General features: G+C 33.9%; 1 protein-coding gene across 11 annotated transcripts in view; it reads right to left on the bottom strand.

The window, feature by feature from the left end:
- Positions 1-25,248, bottom strand: part of LOC145248838 (protein c-ets-1-A-like) — a 423,966-nt gene that overhangs the window by 290,135 nt on the left and 108,583 nt on the right. For all 11 annotated transcript variants that reach the window (XM_080110549.1, XM_080110557.1, XM_080110553.1 and 8 more), the window contains one exon: positions 23,393-23,546. In XM_080110549.1, coding sequence (XP_079966675.1) covers positions 23,393-23,546 — 154 coding nt within the window. The remainder of the gene's footprint in view (positions 1-23,392; positions 23,547-25,248) is intronic.

Raw genomic sequence — 25,248 nt, 5'->3', positions numbered from 1 at the left:
TAAAAGGTAGGAAAAGGTTAAGAGAAAGTCCAACTACAATTTGCTTGTTGTACTAGTGGGGTCAAGAGGTCATTTTATGGGCGGGGTGAAGGGGCAACTTAAGGCTAATTAAGAAGAAAGGTCTTTAGTTGAGACCCGTCCTGCTGGGGGTTAGGGTTAGAGGGGAGAGTACGCATGAATAAAATTAAATTCGTTATTCAAATCTTCATGAGTAGAATGCAGGTCAGATAGGATAATGAAAAGAAGAAAATGTTTAGATGAATGTTTCATAGCAAGATAGAGAGTTTTAGTGATATTAACAGCTTAGAAACGCTATATATATATATATATATATATATATATATATATATATATATATATATATATATACTAGCAGGGGTGCCCGGCGTTGCACGGGTGTTTGGAGGTGTATGCTGTGCAAAAAAAGCAAAAAAAAAAAAAAATGGTTAATTTTTGAAAACTTTGACCCTTATTATGACCCCTTAAAATTTATTGTTTCGGGCTCAAATCACTTTATTAAGTTAGATCCAGGTTCAAGGAACCTATATCTAAAATTTCAAGTGTCTAGACCCAAAATTGTCGGAGGAGTTTGGTAGAGTTCTTAAAGGGCAAATCGTTGAAATTTGACCCCTTAATAGCCAAATTTCTGGCTGACACCCGTCACATCGATTTTCCCAAATCTCAGTACCCGGTATTTCAAATTTCGAGTCTATAGACTAAAAATTGACAGAGTTATTGCGTAGGGAAATGTACACAGACAGACAGACAGACAGACAGACACGTTCACTTTTATAGATATATAGATATATAGAGAGCGTTTCTAAGCTAAAGCGTTTCTAAGCTGTTAATATCGCTAAAAACAAATTTTAAATTTAAAAAGCGATTAAAAAAATGCATTCAAGTGATGAGTCATCGTAGCTCATTGGTAGAATGCCAGACTGCAGATGCTGGTATCATGAGTTCGATTCTAATCCATGCTGGTGGCGGCTGAGAGCTAGAAACCTGCATGAATATTTAATAATAAAAATAAATAAAAATACGACTTTATATTACAATAGAAAAATGCCAGCATGAAAAGTAATATGGTTAAGCTTAAACATAGAAAAGAAAAGGACAAGATATTCTAGTAAAAAATATAATAAATTTATAACTTAAAATATTGCAGCATTAAGAATTGATTATATAATGTTATAAATTGAATTAAAAAAAAAATTATTAATGCTGCAATATTTTAAGTTATAAATTTATTTTTTTTACTAGAATATTTTGTCCTTTTTTTTCATGTTTAAGCTTAACCATATTACTTTTCATGCTCGCATTTTTCTATTGTAATCCATGATTTTTCCAGGCTTCCAGTAAATTGACTTGTTTTTATATTATTTCCAGTCTTTTTCCCCCCCATAAACATAACATACACATATGTAATGACAATGTACGGCACTCGTCTGCTTTCAATAAAATCCCCCCAATTATCCCTCTTTCATTCTTTCTGTTTCACTTGTTACTTCTCTTTGCGCGGGAACGGTGAATTGGTAGCAACAGTTGTTGCTGAAGCGACGTGGTTGCTATGGAAACCGATTATTAAAAAAAACGTCGCTCACCTTACGTTTTTTACGATTTTGAACATCAGTAAATTCATCATAAGTTTTGTTTAACTGAACGAAAATTGAACATTTTTGTCCACAATATAGCTGAGAAGGTGATCGATAAACTATAATAATTGTTTGAAATTTGGTCGCCTGAAATAAGGATTGATATACATAAAAATGAAATATAAATGAATAAAAATATTTCCATATATATGTTATGAAGTTTTTTATGGCAATTAAGCTACACAGAATATTCCGCGTTTCATCCTCGTGAGAATTTGTCAAGCTTAATTGCCATATATATTTTCATAACTTACTACCTAGTTCTACTTATGTATAGAGCACTGTTGAAGTAAATACTGAACATTTACGCATAAAATTATATCTTCTTAGGTTAATTTATATGATTAAATGAAATAGTATAGGCACGGCCAAAACGAAAGGAGAGAGTAAGTATTTTTTGACGGAGTCTCTCTTTAAAAATCTACCAAAGATCAAGTAATTATCCAACTAATACTAAATTTTCACCGATTATTAAGTGAAGGATGCAGTTTATAATGGTGTACTATTTTTCTCATAATCGATGTATGTATAGATATGTTTTATTTTTTTATTACCGTTTTATCTGTTTGGTTACATATGTTTCGGATGTTGGACCATGTTTTACGATCCAACAGCCTCGTCAGACCTGTTGGATCGTAAACAAGGTCGCACATCCGAAACATATGTAACCAAACAGTTAAAACGGTAATAAAAAAAATAAAACACATATTTGCTCTGCAATAGTATTGAGTACTCTCTTCAGGTTTTTACTAATTATCACTTTTACCATATATATATATATATATATATATATATATATATATATATATATATATATATATATATATATATATATATATATATATAATCAGCACGGACCGAAGTAATTGTTTACTTATACAATCAATAAACGAACTTTTTTGACGTAAGGTGGACATCTTGAAATTTGGAATATAGATTTTTTGCCATTTATTTGTATATGCTCTGTAGTTACATCGAGCTTTATAAATAAAAAGATGGGTATGACTAAAAGGTGAAATATGATTGAATAAGCATGCAAGGCAGAACGATAAAATTGTCGTCCTAAAAAAGACGACATAATTCCATTTCTGTTTGATAAAAACCGGTTTTCTTTTTTCGTTTTGAAGACCATCTACTAGTTGGCCAGTTTTATACAAACCCCAAAAGAGATAGGAGCCTTCTATCATGTCTGAAAGTGACACATGTTCAACGAGCGAGATTAGAGATGCGTCGCTGTGCAACTAATGCTGTCTACCAACCCAAGTTAAGACAACAGGACCGTTGCCAACACCTTAAAAAATGCAAATCATGCGGTTGAACGTTTGAGAGCACAGCCCAGCGAAGTTTCAAGCCACAGTTATGGTCTTTTGGTGTGGTTTCAAGCGAAAGTCATATCATGCCACCTCAGATCTTCAAAGTCGGCTTGGAAGTCAACGCTAAAGTGTACCTAGATGTGCTGAAAGGTGTAGTTATCCCTCTGTGCAATCAGGTGGCCGCTGGCAGACCCTGGGTGTGACAGCAGGACTCGACGCAGGCCCGCAAGTCCAAAGAATCCCAGAAGTTCAAAGAGGCTTCAGAAGGAGTGCTAGGATTTTGTACCCTTCTTTCACCCCCCCCCACCTAGATCTTAACCTGCTGGACTACTTCGTTTGATCATACGTCGAAAACATCACCAACATGACCTCCCACAATACCAAAGCTAGCTTGATTACCACCATCTGCCTAGCTCCCACCGGTGAGTATGGAAAAGGCATGCACGCAGTTCCGGACCCGTATCGAGGTGGTGATTGAGGCTGAAGACGGCTACATTGAATAAATGTCAACTCTACTAAATTATCCAGTTACTTGAATTGATTTTTTTCAATAAAAGTTTAAAAAAAAAATCTGTAGTGTTGTTTTATTTAGGGCGACAGATTTATAGTTCCACTCTGTATTTCCCAAAAACACACACACAAACACAGTAATCAAGATCAAATATATTCTTAAAATGAACAAATCCAAATAACATAACGGCGCTGGGTTAGGTGTATCAGAATTTTTGTAGGAATTTTTGACACTCCTAACACGAAACTGCGAATAAAATATAAAAATCTCGTAATTTCTCTGTTAAAAGTAGGTTGTTTATTTTCTTTATGGATTATACTTCCAAAATAAACTATTAAAGTTGTTTTAAAAGTAATAGAAATATATATATTTTTTTAAAACAGTAATGAATTTTCCGAACTCAATATTTTTTAATTTTTAAACTTTAAAAATCTATCAAAATTTTTCTATTGATTCTATTTTTACGATATTTTTAGGGTCAATGTGAAATTTTATGTTCTTTCAAATACACAGAATATAATATTTTGAACAAACGTTTTTTTTTAATTCACGCCCCCCCCCATTTTCAAGTGTCTATTAAAAAGTAAATAATCAATTTACTCACCGAAAAGTAAATAATTAATTTACTCACAAATTGAAGAGAAAAGGTCAATAAATAATATATTCAAATTTAAAACAAACAAAAAAAAAACGTAGTGTTTTTTAGAATTTTACCTGTAAAGTTTGAAGTTTAAAACCTTTTTTTTTAAACCACGTTATTTGTTTTTTTCTTTTTTAATGGAACCTTGGTCCTTGCTCCTTTAATTGAAAAAAATTAGGGCTTGAATTACATTTTTCGAGGAGTTATAAGCTTGGAAAGACAGGGGGTTGAATAATTCACCCCTCCCATTTTGAAATGTCTATTAAAAAGTAAATAATTAATTTATGTACCAAAGTCTTATATATCACAAATTGAAGAGAAAAGGTCAATAAATAATATATTCAAATTTAAAACAAAAAAAAGTACTGTTTTTGAGAAATTTACCTGTAAAGTCCGGAGTTTAAAACCTTTAAAAAAAAAAAACACTTTTTTTTTCTTTTTTCTTTTTTTAATGAAACCTTGGTCCTTGCTCCTTTAATTGAAAAAAAAAGGGCTTGGATTACATTTTTCGATGAGTTATAAGCTTGGAAAGATGGGGTGGAATTATTCACTATTTTCACGAAATTTCTGACACACCTAGCGCTGGGTATGCTTACACAACTAATTAGGCGCTTATTAGTTTTTATTTTATCGGCGAAAGCAGTAAAACCTGTATACATGAATGGTTGTCGCCGAAGCGTGTCCGTATTGAACAATGATCTCACAAAACCGGCCGAAGGAAAATTAAAAAAAAGAGAGAAATCGTTCAAGCTTTCACAATAAAAGTTTTTTTGAAAAGACGTGAGAGGAAAATTACCGAAATGTTTGAATGAAGCGAGATGGTCATTCGTTTCTCATTGTCTAAAAATAAATTCGGATGAAACGGACGTTTAAATAGAAAAGTTGAAGAAAAGAAAGAAAAAAGGAAAGGAAAAGGAAGGAAAGAAAAGAAAAAGAAAGGAAAGAAAAGAAAAAGAAAGGAAAGAAAAAGAAAGGAAGCAAAGGTTAAAAAAAAATTCGGATGAAACGGACGTTTAAATAGAAAAGTTGAAAAAAGAAAGAAAAAAGGAAAGGAAAAGGAAAAGAAAGAAAAAAGGAAAGGAAAAGGAAAAGAAAGAAAAAAGGAAAGAAAAGAAAGAAAAAAGAAAAGGAAAAGAAAGGAAGGAAAAGAAAGGAAAGAAAGAAAGAAAACAAGGATTAAAAATAAATTCGGATGAAACGGACGTTTAAATAGAAAAGTTGAAAAAAAGAAAGGAAAAAAGGAAAGGAAAAGGAAAAGAAAGGAAAGAAAAGAAAAGGAAAGAAAAGAAAAAGAAAGAAAGCAAAGGTTAAAAATAAATTCGGATGAAACGGACGTTTAAATAGAAAAGTTGAAAAAAAGAAAGAAAGGAAGGAAAAGAAAGGAAAGAAAAGAAAGAAAACAAGGATTAAAAATAAATTCGTATTAAACGGACATTTAAATAGTAAAGTTGAACAAAAAAGAAATAAAAAGAAAAAAAAAACAGGAAAAACACTAAGAAAACAAGAAAAGAATTAAAAGAAAGAAAAAAAATGAAAAACAGAAAGAAAAAAAATGAACAGAAAAACAAAAAAGAAAAAAGAATAAGAAAAAGAAAACGAAAAAGAAAAAAGGGGGAAAAACGAAAAAGAAAAAAGGGGGAAAAAAAGAAAACGAAAAAGAAAATAATAAAAAATAAAGAAAACAAGAACAGAAAGAAAACAGAAAAAAAAGAAAAAGAACAAAAAGAAAAGAACAAAAAGACAACCATATTGATAAGAGTTCCACAGGCGTGCAGTTCCTTCTTAGAAGTGAAGTGCACGCCTTTAGAACTGTCTTCAGTTTGCCTGCTTTCCAACTGACTACAAAATAGTCGTCTTCAAGTCCAATGTAAACAAATTCTTGATGAGCCGTCCCCTTAAGTAATCCAATTTACCAAATTTCCACTACTAACGATTACTACCATATTTTCCCATTGACTACTGCACACTCAATAACCCTCATCCTCGAGTGGCCTCCGAACCTTGATAAGTGGTGATTCCTTTATAAGAAAAAAGAAAGAAAAAGAAATAAAGAACAATAAAAAAGAAAAACTGATATTATTAAGATAGTGCGTGACTGACCAAAGAAAATTCTATCTCAAACTTCGGCGTGACAGACCAGCCGACGGACAGAGTCTCTTGTAGCGATGACTGGATGCATTTAAACTAAGATGCGTCTATTCAAACGGCGCGTTTAACGATGAAAACGCTATTCCAACCTGAAGCGTGACGAGCCTCAGCCTCTCTCATAGATGCGACGACACATCGAAATCAAACTAAAAAGAAACAAAGGAAAATAGAGCGGACGTAACTCTGGACACCCTTATTTTCTTCTTTAGACCTCACATTCCATGAGCGATGTTTCTGACAAAGGGAGAAAAATTGCTGGAATCTATATTATATTTCTCTTAGTCTGTACATCTGTCTGTCTGTCTACCTGTCTGTTTCACTTTTTCTTGGAAACTGCTGAACCGATTTGGCTGAAATTTTCTATGACTCATTATGATGAGGTGCAGCGAACTAAGTATTATGGTATCCATCCGATTAATAGGGATCAGCATTTAATGTAAAAAAAAAGCAAGCATTTCACCATATTCAACCATCAATTTGCATAAAACGCTAATTTAAAGTCAACAGGCTATAACTTTTGCCCGTTTCTGGCGTTTCCAGTCTATTCATATAACACTTCCCACCTGTAGAAATCTGTTCCGCTGACCTGTTTTCCAGCTGACTACACCATTTTCACGTCAAATATAAACAAATTCTTGTTGAACTGTCCCCTTAAATAATCAAGTTTTACTACGTCCGATTTCTTAGATAATTGTCTGATCAATCACCTTACACTCATTAACCCTTATCCTTAAGTGGCTTTCAGGCTCTGATAAGTGAGGATTTTCTTGTAAAAAATGGTTTTGACCTAAACTAGTAATCGTTCTTTTTTGTTTTGTCTTGTTTTTTAGCGCTGAGAGCAATTAGAAATGAATTACATTATAATTATTAAAATAAAAATAACTAGCGGGACCTGTGGAAATTCCACAGGGGACTCATTCATATGTAATATATTGAGGTTGGCATTCTGTAGATGTTCAGTGTAAATGCAGACACTGATATTATTGTAGCTTTTTTTGTTAAAACTGCCAAATTATTTATCTAAGCTAGCACGAACGCACGGCAAAGCCCGATCATGAAGTACGCTTAAATATGATATTTTAATTCTTGCAGATTTCGTATATATTATTATAGAGTTAATGTTCTATCATTTTTATATCTTATAAAGTTGCGATTAGTATATATATATATATATATATATATATATATATATATATATATATATATATTCATTGGGTGCATTAGCTTGCACTGAAACCGAAATAAAAACTTAAGAATTCTTGATAAAATTATTTAAAAAAAAAAATAGCTGGCTTAAGTGCCATCAGCTATAATCGAAACCGAAACGAAAACTTATGAATTCTTAGTAAAATTATTTATGACAGGAAATGGAAGTATGTAATTAAACGACCCGGATGTAAGCATGACACACAAAAGAACACACAGACTATCGTATTAATATATAGATTATGATGACAATAATAATAATGAAAGAAAATTTGAAAGGAACACCTCAAAAGAACAAGAAACTCTTAGAAACAAAACTATATAGCAGAAACCTAATTAAAAGTATAAACACATGGGCAGAGTCACTAGTAAAATACTTTGGACCGTTTATTGGTTGGACCAAAGAAAAACTATGGCATCCTGACCAGAAGACCAGGAAACTCATGACTATGCACAATACACTACATCCAAAGGATGATACTGACTGACTCTACGTGAAAAGGAAAGACGAAGGAAGAGGGTTGGTGAGTATAGAAGACGGCGTAGATGACACAAGAATTAGAAAACTACATAATGCAGAACACTGAAAGAATATTTACTGCAGAAAAAGACACCAGCAAAACAGAAACAGAAGAAAAAGGGGATAAGACGAGAAAAGAAAATTGGGAAGAGAAACAACTACATGGACGATCCATAAGGAGACTAACGAAAACACTTGGACATGGCTACAAAAAGGAAACAGATGAACTGATTCCCTAATAACAGCTGCACAAGATAATGCGATTAGAACCAACTACATAAAAGCAAAGATTGACAATACACAAGAAAACAGCAAATGCAGAGACTACAGACAAAGAGATGAAGCAATAAACCACATAATAAGCGAATGCAGCAAACTAGCACAAAAAGAACATAAGAATAGACATGATCAAGTGGGGGAAGGCAGTACACTTGAGAATTATGCAGACAACTGAATTTTGAACACCCAGACAAATGGTACAAGCACAAACCGACAGCAGTACTTGAAAATAAAAGTCATAAAATCGTGCGGTACATGGATATACAAACGGATAAACCCACCCAAACAAGACGACCGGATGTCATACTAGTTAACAAGAAAGAAAAGATCTGTCATATTGTAGATTTTGCTGTTCCAGCAGATCACAGAGTGAAGATCAAGGAGACGGAGAAGCGTAGCAAATATACTGACCTGGTGAGAGAGCTCAAAAGAATATGGAAAATGAAAAAAGGCATGATAGCAACAATAATAGTAAGAGCGCCAGGACAATAGCGAAAGACTTTGAAAAGAGAATGGGAGAGAGATTGGAATCAGAGGGATGAGTGATAAGATACAACGGATAACAGTAATGAAAACTATTGAAATATCAAGGAAAACCCTTTAATGCGGAAACTAATACACATGAACTACAGACACAAACTGAGCATGCAGAAAATGCTACAGATAAAAAACACAAAGAAGTATCACATAAAATCATGAATCTGGAACTGTATATTTGTAAGTTAACCCCCTACCTTCTCCCCATTTTTTTTTTGTGTGTGTCACCAAAAACTGACTCTACACCAAATAAGCAAGGAGAGTCAAGGAGGATGAAAATACCGAGGAGAGAAAGCACTAGCCAGACTTCTGCTGAATGAGTGCAAAGAGGACTGGGGCTTTGGGAAGGTTTTTTGCCACCCAAATTCCAGTGAAGACCAATGGTCACTACCAATGAGAAATGAATGGTAAACAGCTGTTGTGATAACGCAAATTAATTAGCAAATGTAATTGAAAGAAGTAGAGAGTACTGGAAATCTGGGGAGACTTGTTGTCACTCAGATTCCAGGGGACACCACAGGTTGTTTTTAAAGGGAATTCTTTGATGATGGCATGTGTGAAAACTCCTTGTGAATAATAATAATAATAATAATAATAATAATAATAATAATAACAACAACAACGCTTTCTTCTTGCCTAAGGTATGACGATGGGGGGGGGGACTTGAAGTTGTCTAGTGCTAAATATTTTCGTCTGCCATTCTCAGATGAAACGAATGTCCCGATGGCAAGAACACATCTGGCCACCCGGTCTCCTGCAAAGCAAAACGAAGATTACTTATCACAAAACTCATTGGCCTCCAGCGTTGGGTTAATGAAACGGAGTGTAAAGTTTAAAAAGTCAAAAAGCACAAATAAATAAATAAAAAAAGAAAATTAAAAAGAAAATTAAAAAAAAAAAAAAGAAAAAAAGTGTTTCTGTATTTTAGAGATGAGCATTAATTATTTGGATTCTTCAAATTTTCCCCCATCTTATACGGCTCTAATTCATGAATGGTAAATGTGGAGTCTTATGTCCTTAACTTTCAGATATTCTAATTTTTTTATTTATTTGGTAAAGAGTGAAGGAATTAATGTTTTTGGCCAATGTTTGGACATTTGTCGCCTGAGACGTCAAGCTTCAAAATTATACCAATCCCATGAAAACATACAAACATACATACATACATACAGTTAAACAGACAGGTGAGATTTATATTATAGACTAGACTAGCCTGGGTGCCTGGCGTTGCCCGGGTGTTTGGAGGTATGTGTTGAGCAAAAAAAAAAAAAAAAAAACTAGTGGTAGTAGGCGGGGCAAATGCCGTAACCAGGGGTCAGAAAAACTTCGCATTCCATATCGTAACCTGAAAAACGTATCCTGGGGTCATCGTATCCCGGGGTTCTACTGTATACACAATTTTCCATTGGACGTCTTTTGCATTTCTGTTATACAACTCTAAATAAAAGAGCCATCAAAATCTTATTGCAATTCTTAACTTCGTACTTATGTAAACTGCAATTTTCTTAAACATTTAAAAAACAAAAAAAAAACAAAAAAAAACATGAAAGACTTCACATTAACGTTCACAATTATTAGTCTATTCCAAATATTGAATCCAGGATATGTTGATTTATGTGAATAAAAATTCTTCTTAACTAATCATCTTTGTTTTTTTTGTTAGAAAACCCATTCTTCACATGCAGAAGGTAAGGTGTCTTTTTTTTTTATAGTTCTAAGTTAAAGAGAGATGACATAAAACTGGGATTTAATTTAATACTATTAGTGGAAGATTTTAAAAGAAGAGGAAGACTTGAACAACAAACGGAAACAACCTTGACTGATTTCGATTACTCTGGGGAGTTATTATAAACTAAGAATCTCTAACTTCAAAAGCTTGACGACAGTGGCAACCAACATTAACTGTAGTTTAATTTTTATGAGGGGGAGTGTCATGCTCACACCGGGCAACGCCGGTTAGCGGGACCTGCTAGTTAAAAATAAAATAAACGTGAAAGACTTTAAAATATTGAAAGAATAGCCTGGGTGCCCGGCATTTCCCGGGTGTTTGGAGGTGTATTGAGCAAAAAAACATTTTTTAGTAGGCAGGCAGGCTTGAACCCGTACAGTGAAGGAGGAAAAGAACGTGAAAAAAAAAAAAAAAATGAAATGGAAAAAAAAAACAAAAAAAACGTGATGTCTTTGCTGTTGCGTCCATCGCCAAACCGGAAGTGACGAATTAAGGCTAGTCAATCGAAAAGAGGGGATGACTTTCGAAAATATCGGCGAAAAAACCGACTCCTCCCTGTAGAAAAGTCCCCAGTTGAGGGTGAATAAATTAATGTTTTTAGCCATTTTTTTCAATATTTGTCACCCGAAGGGTCGAGCTTCAAAACGATACTGATCTCGTGATAATCCGTCGCCTCTATCTATATCTATATATTTAGGGAGACATACATACATACATACATACATACATACATACATACATACATACATACATTTAAACAGGTGAGATTTATATTATAAAAGATTTAAGAGTGTATTTCTTTCACATTCGATTAGATATTGCAGCAATAGTTAAGAAAACACCAGGCACAACTGCCACACTAATATTTACCTTTATTATTCTATACAATATGTTGAATACAGGATATGTTGATTTTTGTGAATAAAAATTATCCTTAAATAATCTTCTTTGTTTTTTAATTATTTTATTTTATTGCAAAGAGCCTTTTTGAGTAGAAAACAATTTTTTCTGATAGGTACGTTGCGAAAATTTTAAAAAGTCAACAGTGTGCCGCTAAAAAGGTTAAAACCACTACTTCAAAGTAATTATGCAGTAAACAATACTGTTATATATTATTTTATAGATTTTGAAAATAAATTATTTGAGGTCCTATTTTTAGGGCAGTGAAATTTAATGGATTAACCAAACAGAAAGTATGAATTTTCGACCTAGTATCTACCCTCTTCTGTCGTAACAAAGAACCAAAATGCGAACACCAATTCTACAATAGATGTTTGGCGTCAGTCTTTTGATTGGATGGCGATACCAGACACGTGAAAAGAACGTTAAAATTATCCACCCCTCCCCTCCTAATCACTATACGTTTCAGGTTATGGCGCCAAGCCTGAAGAAAAAAGGATGAGTAATAATACAGAATATGTGTAAATGAGTGCTCGGTGAAAATGGCAGCGGAAAAAATGGCAGTGGAAAAAATGGCAACAGAAAAAAATGTCACCAGAAAAAAATGTCACCAGAAAAAAAATGTCACCGGGGGGGGGGGGGGGGGGAAACATCACTGGGGGGGGGACATCACTGGGAAAAAAACATCACTGGAAAAAAAAAATCACTGGAAAAAAACCATCACTGGAAAAAAACCATCACTGGAATAAAAAAACCATCACTGGAAAAAAAAACATCACTGGAAAAAAAAAACATCACTGGAAAAAAAAACATCACTGAAAAAAAAAAAACATCACTAAAAAAAAAAAAAAAAAAAAAAAACGCCACTGGAAAAAATGTCACTGGTAAAAAACGTCACTGGAAAAATTGTCGCTGGAAAAAAAAGTCACTTGGTAAAAAAATATCACCGGAAAAACATGGCAGAATAACAATAGCGGTGGTAAAAAGGGCAACGGTAAAAATGGCAAAAGTGAATAAATGGCACTTTGACAACAGAAAACTAGGACCGTTCAAGAAGTGTGGGCTAAACTCCCATCCCCTTTGTTTAAAATAGTGCTAAGCCACCCCCCCCTTCAAAAATTAAATAAATTCGTGTAAATGAGAAGAATAGTTCTTGTTGATATTTTTGATATAATGAATGGTATGATTAAAGAAAATTGGTAGGTTCTGCTTATGGACACTGGCGATAGAACTCGACCAATCAAATTGGAGCCACTTTCTGCTAGCAACCAATCAAAAATCGGAATTACTCCATAAAAATATTGAATCTTTTAGAATTCCTGCACATAATTTTTTGTGTCCACATGAGAAAGGTCTTTGCTCTTCGTTTGGAAACTTTTAACGTTCAAGACTTATACAGATCAGCTAGCCACAGAAAACTCTTTCATTTCCAGGACTTATACAGACTAGCTACCGAACGGAAACTCTTCTGAAATTAAAAATGGCTTTCAATTCAAAATGGTGTTGGCCATATATTCACGCCCGTTATACGGACGGAAAATAACGGTTGCACGTGGTATAAAAGTTGTCTCATTTAAGGCTATTTACGTTCGGACAATTACAAGGAGAAAAGCGATTACTCATATACGTAATTGGCAGTGCTTCGACTTAATTCGAAACTTTATAAGCATTGTGATAGTACAATTAATTTGGAATAGAACCCGCAAAAACCTTCTCTTCTTTCTCCATGCGCACAACGTAAGACGGATTTTCAAAGAACAGTGTTTCTTTTACATCCATGGAGAAAGACACTTCTTTCTCAGAACTGGCCACCCGTGGAATTTTGTTCCACTGATTTTTTTTCCAGCTGACTACAATACGGTCGTCTTCAAATCCAATGTAAACAAGTTCTTGTTGAGCTGTCCTCTTAAATAATCAAATTATACTCAATTTCCATCACTAACGATTCTACCATACACTCATTAACCATTATCCTCGAGTGGCCCTCGCGCCTTGACAAGTAGTGATCAACTTGTAAAAAAAAAAAAAAAAAAAAAAACACTCAGCAATAATGGTTAATAAGACGGAAGTGACTGTCAACTGATAAATGAAGAAAACTATGAGAGTATAGCTAAACAACTAAAGCACGTATGCATCTAACTTCCGCAACGAGAAGCCTGAGATGGTAGACCTCCTAGATCTGCAAAAGAGTATACTTCAGTTTACATTAGCCTGCTTTCCGAGACCAGTTGTTCCTCAACTTTTGTACACACAACACATTATATTATTAATTGGAATGTTTATTGGCATGAGTATTATTTATTTATGCATTTATTTGCAAAATATCATCCTCATCTTTTAGTTGTTTCACAACGTTTCGGGCAACTATTCCTCTGGCCTTCGTCAGGGGGTAACTGTGATAAGATAGGAACTAAATTTTAAAAAAAGAAAAAAAAAAAAGATGAGGATAATAGTCCGCAATAAATAAATTAATAAATAACAAACAATATAATTCTAAACCAGTTACCTATATCTGAGACTCCTAAGCACGTGCCCACTCAGATTCTTGGATGTTTCCGTGTTTATCCTTCTTATTTTCATTTTACCAAATTTAGCTGAAGAATCTTTCCCAATTAAGGCTACAGCCAAAACATGTATGCACATATGTAGCCTATATTTATTCATCGAACTATTATCCTCATTTTTTTTAGTTGTTGTTTCATGACGTTTCGGCCAACTATTCCTCTGGCCTTCGTCACGTGGTAACCGCGACGAGATAGGAACTCCGAATCCTAACTGCATTCTCAGCAATTACTGCCTTCCATAGTTGTTGTCGTCTCACCACGTTTTTGGCCAAGTAAGCCTCTGGCTGGCTTTGGGTAGGATTGAAACCGCTATCTTCAGACAATGCTCACCTGGAACCGTAAAGATTCAATGTTTCTATCCACTGCGACACGGGTATCGAAGGGCAATCAAGGTTGGGTTTTTTGGTCTTATAAATCCATGTTTATTTATTATCTGATCTTCCATTGCCAGGTCCGTACTGAATGGCATATATTATTTAATTAATTGAAATGGTTATTGTGATGAGTATCAGATGAAGGCAAGATGAATATTTGGCCGAAATGTCGTGAAACAACAACTAAAAAGATGAGGATAATAGTTTGCAATAAATAAAATTAATAAATAAAACTCATCTCAATAAAAATGAATTCCAATTGAATAGTAGAAAAGTTTATCTTCTCTATATAAATAAAATGAACTCATTTTTTCCCGTCTGATTTTGACATTAATAGGATTAAAAATCAAGATATTTCATGCAAATATAATATGCACAAACGGCAGAACAATATCTGAGGTGTGATATAAATATTTTCTCTCTAATAAATTCCTCCTCCCCCTGCCACCACTTAACACCGTTTGGGGATCGTTCACAAGGAACAGTTGAGAAGAGAACACCGGTTTGGCTTCGTGGTTCTTTCATGTGAAGTTATTTAAAATCACTAAACTAAGCTGCAGTGCTCTGTGGCGTAGTGGTTAGCGTGCTGGACAATTCACATTATATTTTCACGTTCGCGCCGACCTACCGTAGTCGTTTTTTTTTTTTTTCCTAAACAACTGGAATGGACTTTTCTTGGTGGCCGAACTGTTAACGTTGCAGATGTTTTTTTTTTTTTTTTTTTTCACACTTTATTTTCCTACTTTTACTCATGACTCCGGGTTTGATCCTTCCTACTTACCTACCATAACATTTTTTAAAACTCCCCCCCCGTCCCGGAAACAAACACTCGGGCAACGCCGGGTACCCCCGCTAGTTGTTTAAATAATTTGACTAGTCCGCAATAAATAAATGAATACACAGAACATTACTGAGCTCTTCAAATGTTGGCGGCACAGAAAATGAACGTTCAAATGAGTATTTAAAAATGTCTATTCGTATGAAAAATTAAAACTATCAAACAATTTAAAACAAACGACTTATTGTACATTTTTTTTTTCATATTTAAGCATCGATATCACATAAGTAATAATATGCGAATTTTATTTTATTTATTTATTTTACAAGGGAATCATCACTTATCAAGGCCCGAAGGCCACTCAGGGATAAATGTTAAGAAATGTAATGAGGTAGTGTAGTAATAACTAATGGTGTAAGTTGGGTATAATTTGATTATTTAAGGGGACGGTTCAACAAGAACTTGTTTACATTAGACTTGAAGGCTACTATATTGTAGTCAGCCAGGAAGCAGGCCAATGGAATGTTTCACAGGTGGGTAGTTCTAGGAAAGAAGCTGGGTTCATGGGATCTGTGTTTAGATTTAGACACTGATAGAGAGTGGGAGAAATTGTTGGTAGTGGTTGTAGCTAGTCGAGTGTTTTTGTAAAAGTTTGGCAAAAGGGGACCATAGATTGAAGTGGAGACAAGCACTTGTCATGAAAATAACGATAGAGAAAAGACAGGCTTGTAAAGTCTCTGTGAGAAAGAGATTCTAGGGAAGAGAAACGGTTTTGAAGCGAGAAATTGTGAACTCTGTCAAGGCAGGATACGTCACACCAAGTAACTTCTATCCAGATTTGGTAATAATACTTCATTTTAGGACGTACTTGGCTCTTATACAGATGTAGAGGATTGCATCGGCAGTGAGAATGAGCCCATCATTTTCCCAGCAATCTTGGCAACAGATTTGATGTATGTGTTCCATTGCAGGTCAAGAGTGACGGTCAGTCCCAGAAGCTTCTCAAGACATGGAATTTCCCCAAGACGAGAGCCATTAATTTCAATTGGAGCCTGATGGAGGTGAGAGTGATTATGATCAAAGGAAAGATGCATTAAAATTAATCAGCCACCCTTTTCCCCATTGCACCACGTTCTCAAGATCAGAAGAGAGAGAATCGGAAAGATCTTAGTCATTGCTGGCCTTTGAAATGTTGCCATATATTGTGGTGTCGTCTGTTTAAATGTCTACGAATAATCTAAGAATGTGATTTGGGAGATTATTAAAGAAGATTAGCAAGAGAATTGAACCCAGAATGGAATCCGGAGGAACGCCAACATTGATACTTTGAGTTTCTGATTTCTGCCGATCGACAACTCAAAACAACTTCGTTTATAACAATTCCAACCATAAAAATTTGTAACTTCCACTTATAATCTACTAGCAGGGAAACTCGACATTGTCCGGGATTGAATGAGGATCAACAAATGTTCCACCCTCCCATACTTTTATCATCATCCAAATTACTGAAATCGCTCATTTTTTTAAAAGCAAATCGATTGATTGCCTGCTCTAGTTAGAGTACCCGCCCCCGCCCCACACAAGTCTAACTGGAAAAAGTTTCACATGCCTTCCTGTAGTGACTTAATCCAGAATACATTGTAGTCTACATTGCACTGTAGAGAACCTACTGTTGATTTTATAAAATTATTTTATGTAATGGCTTGAATAAAATTTAAAATGCAAAAGTCAAGTAGCATGGTTCAATTGTGCTCTAAACAAAAACATTCATTTCGAATGCGCCCCTGTCATATCAAAGAACCTACTTTTGATTTTATGAAATTATTTTTACATAATTATTTGAATTAAAGTTAAACGCACAAAAGTCAAGTATCATGATTCAATTGTGTTCTAAAAAGAAACACGCCCCTGTCTAATAAAACAATCTACAGTTGATTTTATAGGCTGAGCCTTTCTGCTTGTGCGGTGATAAAACTTCGCAGATTCAGATGTGATGTTAGGTTGTATAAAAGTGTTAACTTTGGTCCAAATCGGGCTTTCTTCTTTAATTGGATTTTTTCGATTATCGATTTTCGATACTTATCGGATGCATTCCAACACAAAACCTATGTAAGAACACTTCCAGACACATCAAGTACCTTCATGTGAAATTTCAAAGAAATCATCCCAGCCGCTTTAGAGTCCATAGGGAACAAACGTACACACACATACAGTTATTTTATATAATAGCAGAGATAGAGATTCACGGCATAATCACATTTGATACACTGGTTTCCATTAAATCACCAAAGTTAAGCAACGATAAGCCTGGCCAGTACCAGATGGGTGACCATTTGGGATTTCCAGGTGCTGCATGTGCTCTCCGCTCATCTCGGCATTGGTTACAGTCATCTTGGACTTCTCTTTTCCGTTGGACTCAAACAATGCCGATTCAAGACAGGTGTGGTTGGAGATTGCGCAACCCTTGCCACACAATTACATGCACACATATCCCTACAGGGGGTATCCTTTGGTTTTTGAGACTGTATAGAGGCAGAGATACGCGGCACACTAGTAAGGTCAAAAAAAAAAAAAAAAAGGTTGGGAACCACTGTTATGGAGCTACCAAAAACTGCATGTGTGTGTGGATGAGGATGGAGGGGTTCTGTGTAAGTTCGACAAAAGAGGGAGGGTGTTTAAAATAAGAACAAAAAGGTCCGATAGAACTGGAGACTGATTTTATAAACAGTTTTTCCAGATTAAAATGGGGGCTCCTCCAATGTGAGGTGGTAAGCCCTTTAAGAAAAAAAAAAAAAAAAAGAAAAAAAGGCATGAGGTCATGACCCTTGACTTGTTGGAACCTTGTTTTTGTTTTATTTGTTGTTATGGAGTGTAAAGGAGAGGTGAGGTAGGGGCGCACAAGTGGACACCGGGTGTGGGTGTGTGGGGGGGGGGCTGTACAAAGATAAATAAAAGTTCCTTTGTCAGAAAAACTCTTCCTTTTTGTTTGTTTTGTTTTTCAAGGTAAACTTACCGACAAGGTTGAGTAAGGGAAAGGAGATATCGGACATACACACACGTGAATACGCACACGCATTCACTATATACATAAACACAATGCATGCATACATATGTATATAATAATACATATACACACAGCATAATCTATATTTACATATAATTATATACACAAAACACTTCAGCAAATCTCCTAACTAACTTAATGTACTTGCAATAACCCTTATCCCTGAGTGGCTTCCGGGCCTTGATAAGTGGTGATCACTGTGTAAAAAAAAAAAAAAAAAAAAAAAAACGCACACACACACATAACCTTAGATATGCACACAATGCATCCATATATAACCTTACATACATACAAAACACACAGCTATATTCCGATAAAAACACTCATATTTTTACATATTTGAACACCAGAAAATTCATCATAACTTTTATTTTACTGAACGAAAGTTGAAAATTTTTTTCACAATATAGCTGGGAAGGTGATCTATAAACTGTAATAATGTTTGAAATTTGGTCGAAAAATGAGTGAGCGGTGAAGCTTTAAAGCAGTTCTAAATGACTAAAATTGCCTACTTAACTATATATTCAAACACTACTGTGTTTGAATTATATATATATATATATATATATATATATATATATATATATATATAAGAGAAAGAAAATTAAAACTGTCAAAATTTTTTCTGATTAAGCCGATAATGAAGGTTCTCATACTGGGTTTCTTTCTTTTTACTATTAGGTCCCATTTTACTGGGGACAGACTTCTTTTTTGGCTACTGCACTGTCCGGAAAAAACAATTTTCATTATTTCAGGCGTTTTGAAGGCTTTCCAATCGGATTATATGCATCGTCATGCTGGACTTATTTTGGACTCCATTCTCTCTAAAGAACTATTTTGCATTTCGGATCAACTTGAGAGGATTTTCATGCAAGCTGAAATATTATGTGCGGTTTGTTCTTATATATATTTTTTTACATATCCAACATTTTTTTTCACTTTTTTATTTGGTAATTTATAACTACAATAAATCGCGGTTTCACTTAATGCCTTAACTAGCAAATATAATTTGCTGATTTCTTTATGTCCTCTGATGAGAAGAATAACAAGAATAGCATTCTTTGAAACTATGCGAAATAAGGACTTTGTATTTGGAGTATTCAGTCGAATAATAAATTTTGATTACAGTTTTAATTTTCTTTCTCTTATAATAAGCTCTACTCTCTATTGTGTATTGAGCTTTTTTAATTTGGTTGGGATTAAATTTTCTATATATAAATACTGTTATTTATATTAGTTTGAAGTTTACCATTGTGTGTATCAGTAAACACTACATCCCTTTGTTTTTCATTTATATATATATATATATATATATATATATATATATATATATATGGTGCGTCTTGTGTTTGAGAACATCACTTATTTTACCAATTCTTTCTTGTATATTAACTTTCAGTTTTTTTTACAGATCAAGGGAGATAATAAAAACAGCAAATGAAAATACATGTTGTAACTGTTGCAATAATGACAGAACGCAGCGATTTGCAAATTGCAAAATTCCTTAAAATCACCCGATCCTTTGTTTTTAAAATTTGCAAAAAGTTAGAAGATAATGATGGCCAAACTCCTCCTGTTCTATACGTAAAAGAAAGCACCAGCAACGTTCTGATAGCATTAGAACACACAAGTTTATTCATCAAGTTCAAAATATCATTGGAGTCAACGAGGTCAATTGCAAAAGATCTCGGTGTCTCCAAAGTCACAATTCGAAGGACTATCCGTGAGAATCTTTGATACAAGTCCTATGAAAAAAAAAAAAAAAAAAAAAAACCAGAAAAAAAGAGACTTTTAAACAAACTGAAACATCCTACTGAACAAGACATGCTTTTTTTTTTTTTTTTTTTTTTTTTCAGACGAAAAAACTTTGACCAATTTGTGCCCTCCAAGCTTTCTAGACCTTAATCCGTTGAATTATTACATGTGGGACGTTGTTAAGAAACATGCCAATAGACATCCACACAAGACCAAAGATTTTCTGAAATCATCCATAGTCAGAGTAACGGAAAACATTCACGAGGACAATCTTATAGCCGCATACCAAAGGTTTAGATCTTGAATAGAAGTTGTCATCGAAGCGAAGTAAGATTTCATTGAATGAATTAAATAATAGTGTCGCTTATGTACCAATGTTGTTTTATTTAATTACAGATTTGTCGTTGTTTGTATTTTTATTATCCTTAAAAATGTAATAAATGTTCTCAAACACCGGACGCACCTTATATATATACATATTATATATAAATATATATATATATCCATATATTATGTATCCATTAGTGTTGGGACGACTTACCAGAATTGGAATCTGGAATCAGAAAAATCTGAACATTTAAGGATATCGGAATCATAATCGGTATAATTTGTGCTTGATTTCCAATACTAAAAATGATTCTTTTAATTGTATTTTTTTAAATTTTGTTTTTGTTTAAAATTTCAGGTTTCATTGCTGGCACCAAGAATAACATGATAAATTTTAAACGACCGGTTAATCTAAAATCTATAGATATCCCCACCCCCACCACCCCCACCACAAGTGTATTTTTATGTTTGTGAAAATACATTATATGTATTTTGTGGTAATTCAAAACAAAAGCTCTTTAACAAAATATATAGTTTATTTAAAAGAATCAGAATCGATAATTATATTGGAATTGGGAATTTACAAGAGAATCGGTAATTGTATTGCAATCGGAAGAAATATTAGAAACGTCTCATCACTAATATATGCATATATGTGTGTGTGTGTGTGTGTATGTGCATATATATATATATATGTGCACATGTACATGTGTGTGTATGTGCACATGTGTGTATGTGCACACACTCACACACACATATATATTTTCTGTTGATTATCTCGATCTGCCAAGCATTTTTTTCTCGTTTCATTGGTAAGTTGTGTATTAGGTTGCCGAGTTATATTTTTGTCAGACATTTTCCTCGAGCGCTTTTTATCCTTGATTGTCGTCAGGAGCAATTTTGTTGTTGTCAAAGAGGCTTTTTTTTCTGTTGCCTTTTTATATGTAATTAATTTTTATTTTGGTTTTTATCTATTTTATTTAGTTATTTTCATTTAAGTGGTCTGTTAGGGAGGGAAGGGTAAAGAAGTAACACTGAAATTTACAGGAAACAGTAATCATACAACATCCGCCGAGTATTCGCCGAGCTCCCGCCACCACTTGTGGAAAAGGCCTGCTTCCAGTTCCGGACCAGTATCAAGGCGTTGATTGAGGCTGAAGGCGGCTACATTGAATATATGTCAGCTTTGCTACATAATCAAGTTATTTGAATCGATTTTTTTCAATAAAAAGTTTTAAAATAAAGCTGTAGTATATTATTTAATTCGAATTCATTATTGACATGAGTATTATCTATTAATTTATTTATTGGCGGACTATTATTCTCATCTTTTTTAGTTGTTTCACGACGTTTCGGCCAACCATTCCTCTGGCCTTCGTCAGGTAGTAAATCATACGTTTTGAATAGTTATAGAATTTGATTCTCTTAGTTAAAATAAACTCTGATCAATTTATGTGATTTTTGGAATATGACATCTTTGTTCAGTAACAAGTATGTACATCATAAAGATTATATATATATATATATAACTACTTCATTTATTTGCATAAATTTAATATACGAAAGTATAGATTTATGCGTAAACTTTAAGTATTTACTTCAAAAGTGCTCAATACGTAGGTAGAGCTAGTTAGTAATTTATAAAATATATATGGCGATTTCTGCGTTTCATCCAACTATAGGATTCGTCAGGCTAATGCGCTATATATATATATATATATATTTTAATATGCGGAATTCTAAATAAGCACCAACATTCCTTACCTATATATTATTTAATGAATTGGAATTCATTATTGAGTATGTATTATTTATTTATTTGCAGACTATCATTCTCATCTTTTTTAGTTGTTGTTTCACGACGTTTCGTCCGACTATTCCTCTGGCCTTCGTCAAGTGGTAACTGCGACGGAATAGGAACTTTGTATCTGCTTACTGCATCCTCAGCAATTACTGCCTAAAAGATGAGGATAATAGTCCGTAATAAAAAAATAAAACTCATCTCAATAATGAATTCCAATTAAATAATATATACCATTCAATACGGACCCGACCATGGAAGATCAGATAATGAATAAACGTGGATTTATAAGATCAAAAAATCCAACCTTGATCGCTCTTCGGGGCCCGTGGCGCGGTGGATAGAGACGTTGAATCTCTACGGTTCCAGGTGAGAATTTTCTGAAAATAGTGGTTTCAATCCTACCCAAAGCCGTCCAGAAGCTTACTTGGCCAAAATGTGGTGTGACAACAACAACTATGGAAGGCAGTAATTACTGAGGATGCAGTTAAGAGATTCGGAGTTCCTATCCCGTCGCGGTTACCACCTGACGAAGGCCAGAGGAATAGTTGGTCGAAAGGTCATGAAACAACTAAAAAAGATGAGGATGATAGTCTGCAATAGATAAATCAATAAAGTTGTAATGTGGTTTTCTTTAGGGCGATACTTTTATCGTTCCATCCTGTACGATTAATTCTTTGCACACCAAATATTCGTACAAGACTAAGAGATGCAGATCATCTACTTTATGGCAAATTACCCCTTTTCCTTGGATATTCACTGTACGACAATCATGCTGACATACTGAAGTTAAGCAACGAGCAGCCTGGTCAGTATCAGATAAGTAACTTTTCGGGAATACATGATGCTGTATGTTGAGAGTACAGCAACACCAAGACGGTGATAGTGGCTCTTTGGTTAACAAAACGGACTAACACCTGCGTGTGGCAAGTCCAAATCCTGTTCATTTCACATAAACACTTCCACTTAGGGATGTTGGCAACTTTCACGTGTTTCCTCCTGTAAACAAACAATATCTTTCTAGAAAGAATTATAAGACGATAGACAGTATTTTGGCACCTCTTGGTAATATTTTTTACTTTTATCACTTACCATATATTTCTCAGTTTATAGACTGTAAGTCTAATATTTTGAGGTAAAACCTCTTTATCAAAACCGCCTGCGAAAATGCGTGTAGAAGTATAAGAAATTTAGATGACCAATTATTTTATGCCTGTGTATGCATTTCTTGTCTCTACGAGACTGGCATGAGAAGGTGAAAAACATTCTGATTCAAGAGAAAATTGCATCCTACCTTGGCTGTCATCAGAAATGTCCGACATTGACGGGACCTTCTGCATGTTGGTTATAAATGCGGGGGTGTCTTCGCAGGCCTCAGACAGATTCAGCAGCGAGAGATCGTGAACACAATTGGGTTTTAAAGACGCCTCATTCTCCCCATAGATGACCTGTTAATTACAAAAACGAAATTAGTTATCTTCTACTATATATAAAATAAAAATTGTTAGTGTGTCCACCTAAAAATAATTTTAAAAAATACTATGAAAGACACAGCCATAAATCTTTTTTCTTTTTCTTTTTCAGTATTGTCTTGTACAAAATATAGGTAGTTTTTAACATTCATTCTTTTGAGGAAGGAGGAGGGGGTCATCAGGAATAGAATTAGTCAGGGGATTGATATTTAGAACGATGTTTTAATATTATTATGTAGTAATTCGTCAAATACTTTTCAAGCTTTGAGAGAATGGGTAATAGGGAGAGAGTGTGGAAGGGGAGGCAAGAGACAGGAAAATAAAAGACAGGTGAAGAAGAGAGAGAAAAGAGAATAGATAAATAAAGAGAGAAAGGAGACAGGGTGTGCTCTCCTTCTCTCTCTTCCTATATAAGTAAAATTGTGTGTGTGTGTGTGTGTGTGTGTATACATTTCATACCAAATTACTCTGTCAATTTTCAGTCTACAGACTCGAAATTTGGCATAAGGGGTATTGAGATTTAGGAAAATCTTTTTAATCGGTTTTCGGCCAGAAATTTGTCTGTCAAGGGGTCAAAGTTCAACGATTTGATCTTTAAAAATTCTACCAAACTCCTCCGTCAATTTTGAGTCTAAACACTTGAAATTTTACATGTAGGTTACTTGGACATGGATGAAACGTTTTAATTTGATTTGAGCTCAAAACAATTAATGTAAAGGGATCAAAATTGGGGTCAAAATTAAAAAAAAATTTGACTTCTTCAGTCTCTACCAAATTTCTCAGCCAATTTTTGGTCTAAACATTGGAAATTTTACATAAAGTGTATTCAGACATAGGGCAAGCTTTTTAATTAGTTTATGGCCGAAAATTTGGCTGTGAAGGGGTCAAAGTTAAAAACATTTGACCTTTGCGGTCTCAAGCAAATTATTCAACCAATTTTGGGTCTAAACACTTGAAATTTTAGATGTAGATTGCCTAGGCATGAATCAAACTTTTGAATATATATATACACATGCACATAAAGTTATGAACAGTACATAGGTTCAAGCAAAGTCGGGCTGAACTGTTAATATATATATATATATATATATATATATATATATATTATTCGATTTAGGTAAACAAAATTACTAGGAGTCACTTTATCAACAACCTCGTTTAAATTCAATGGTTTTTTATATTTGGATACTTTTTACCTGGAATATATAAGTATATATACTAACTAGCTCTACCTATATAATTTATGCGAGTAAATGAAGTAATATATATATATATATATATATATATATATATATATATATATATACACACATACCGGTTGTATCAATGTGTTTCATAGATGTAAATCCAATGAAACTCGCGTGATTATTAAATAGTGCTCAATGCAGGACAGAGCTAGTATATAGTTTGTTTATTGTACAAACATTATTGGGTGATATATATATATATATATATATATATATATATATATATATATATATATACACACACACACAGAGCGAGAGAGAGAGAGTAAATAGTTATCCACGAACAATGGTTTTACTTATTATTTAATTAGAATTCATTATTGAGATTAGTATTATTTATTTATTTATTTATTGCTGACTATTATCCTCATCCATCAACAACTAAAAAAAGATGAGGATAATAGTCCGTAATTAATAAATTAATGGGTTTT

Source organism: Euprymna scolopes, chromosome 27, assembly GCF_053919585.1.
Source record: "Euprymna scolopes isolate OS-2025 chromosome 27, ASM5391958v1, whole genome shotgun sequence".
Lineage (NCBI taxonomy): Eukaryota > Metazoa > Mollusca > Cephalopoda > Sepiida > Sepiolidae > Euprymna > Euprymna scolopes.
Note: the sequence above shows the minus strand (reverse complement) of the source record. Positions and strands in the feature narration are given on the sequence as shown.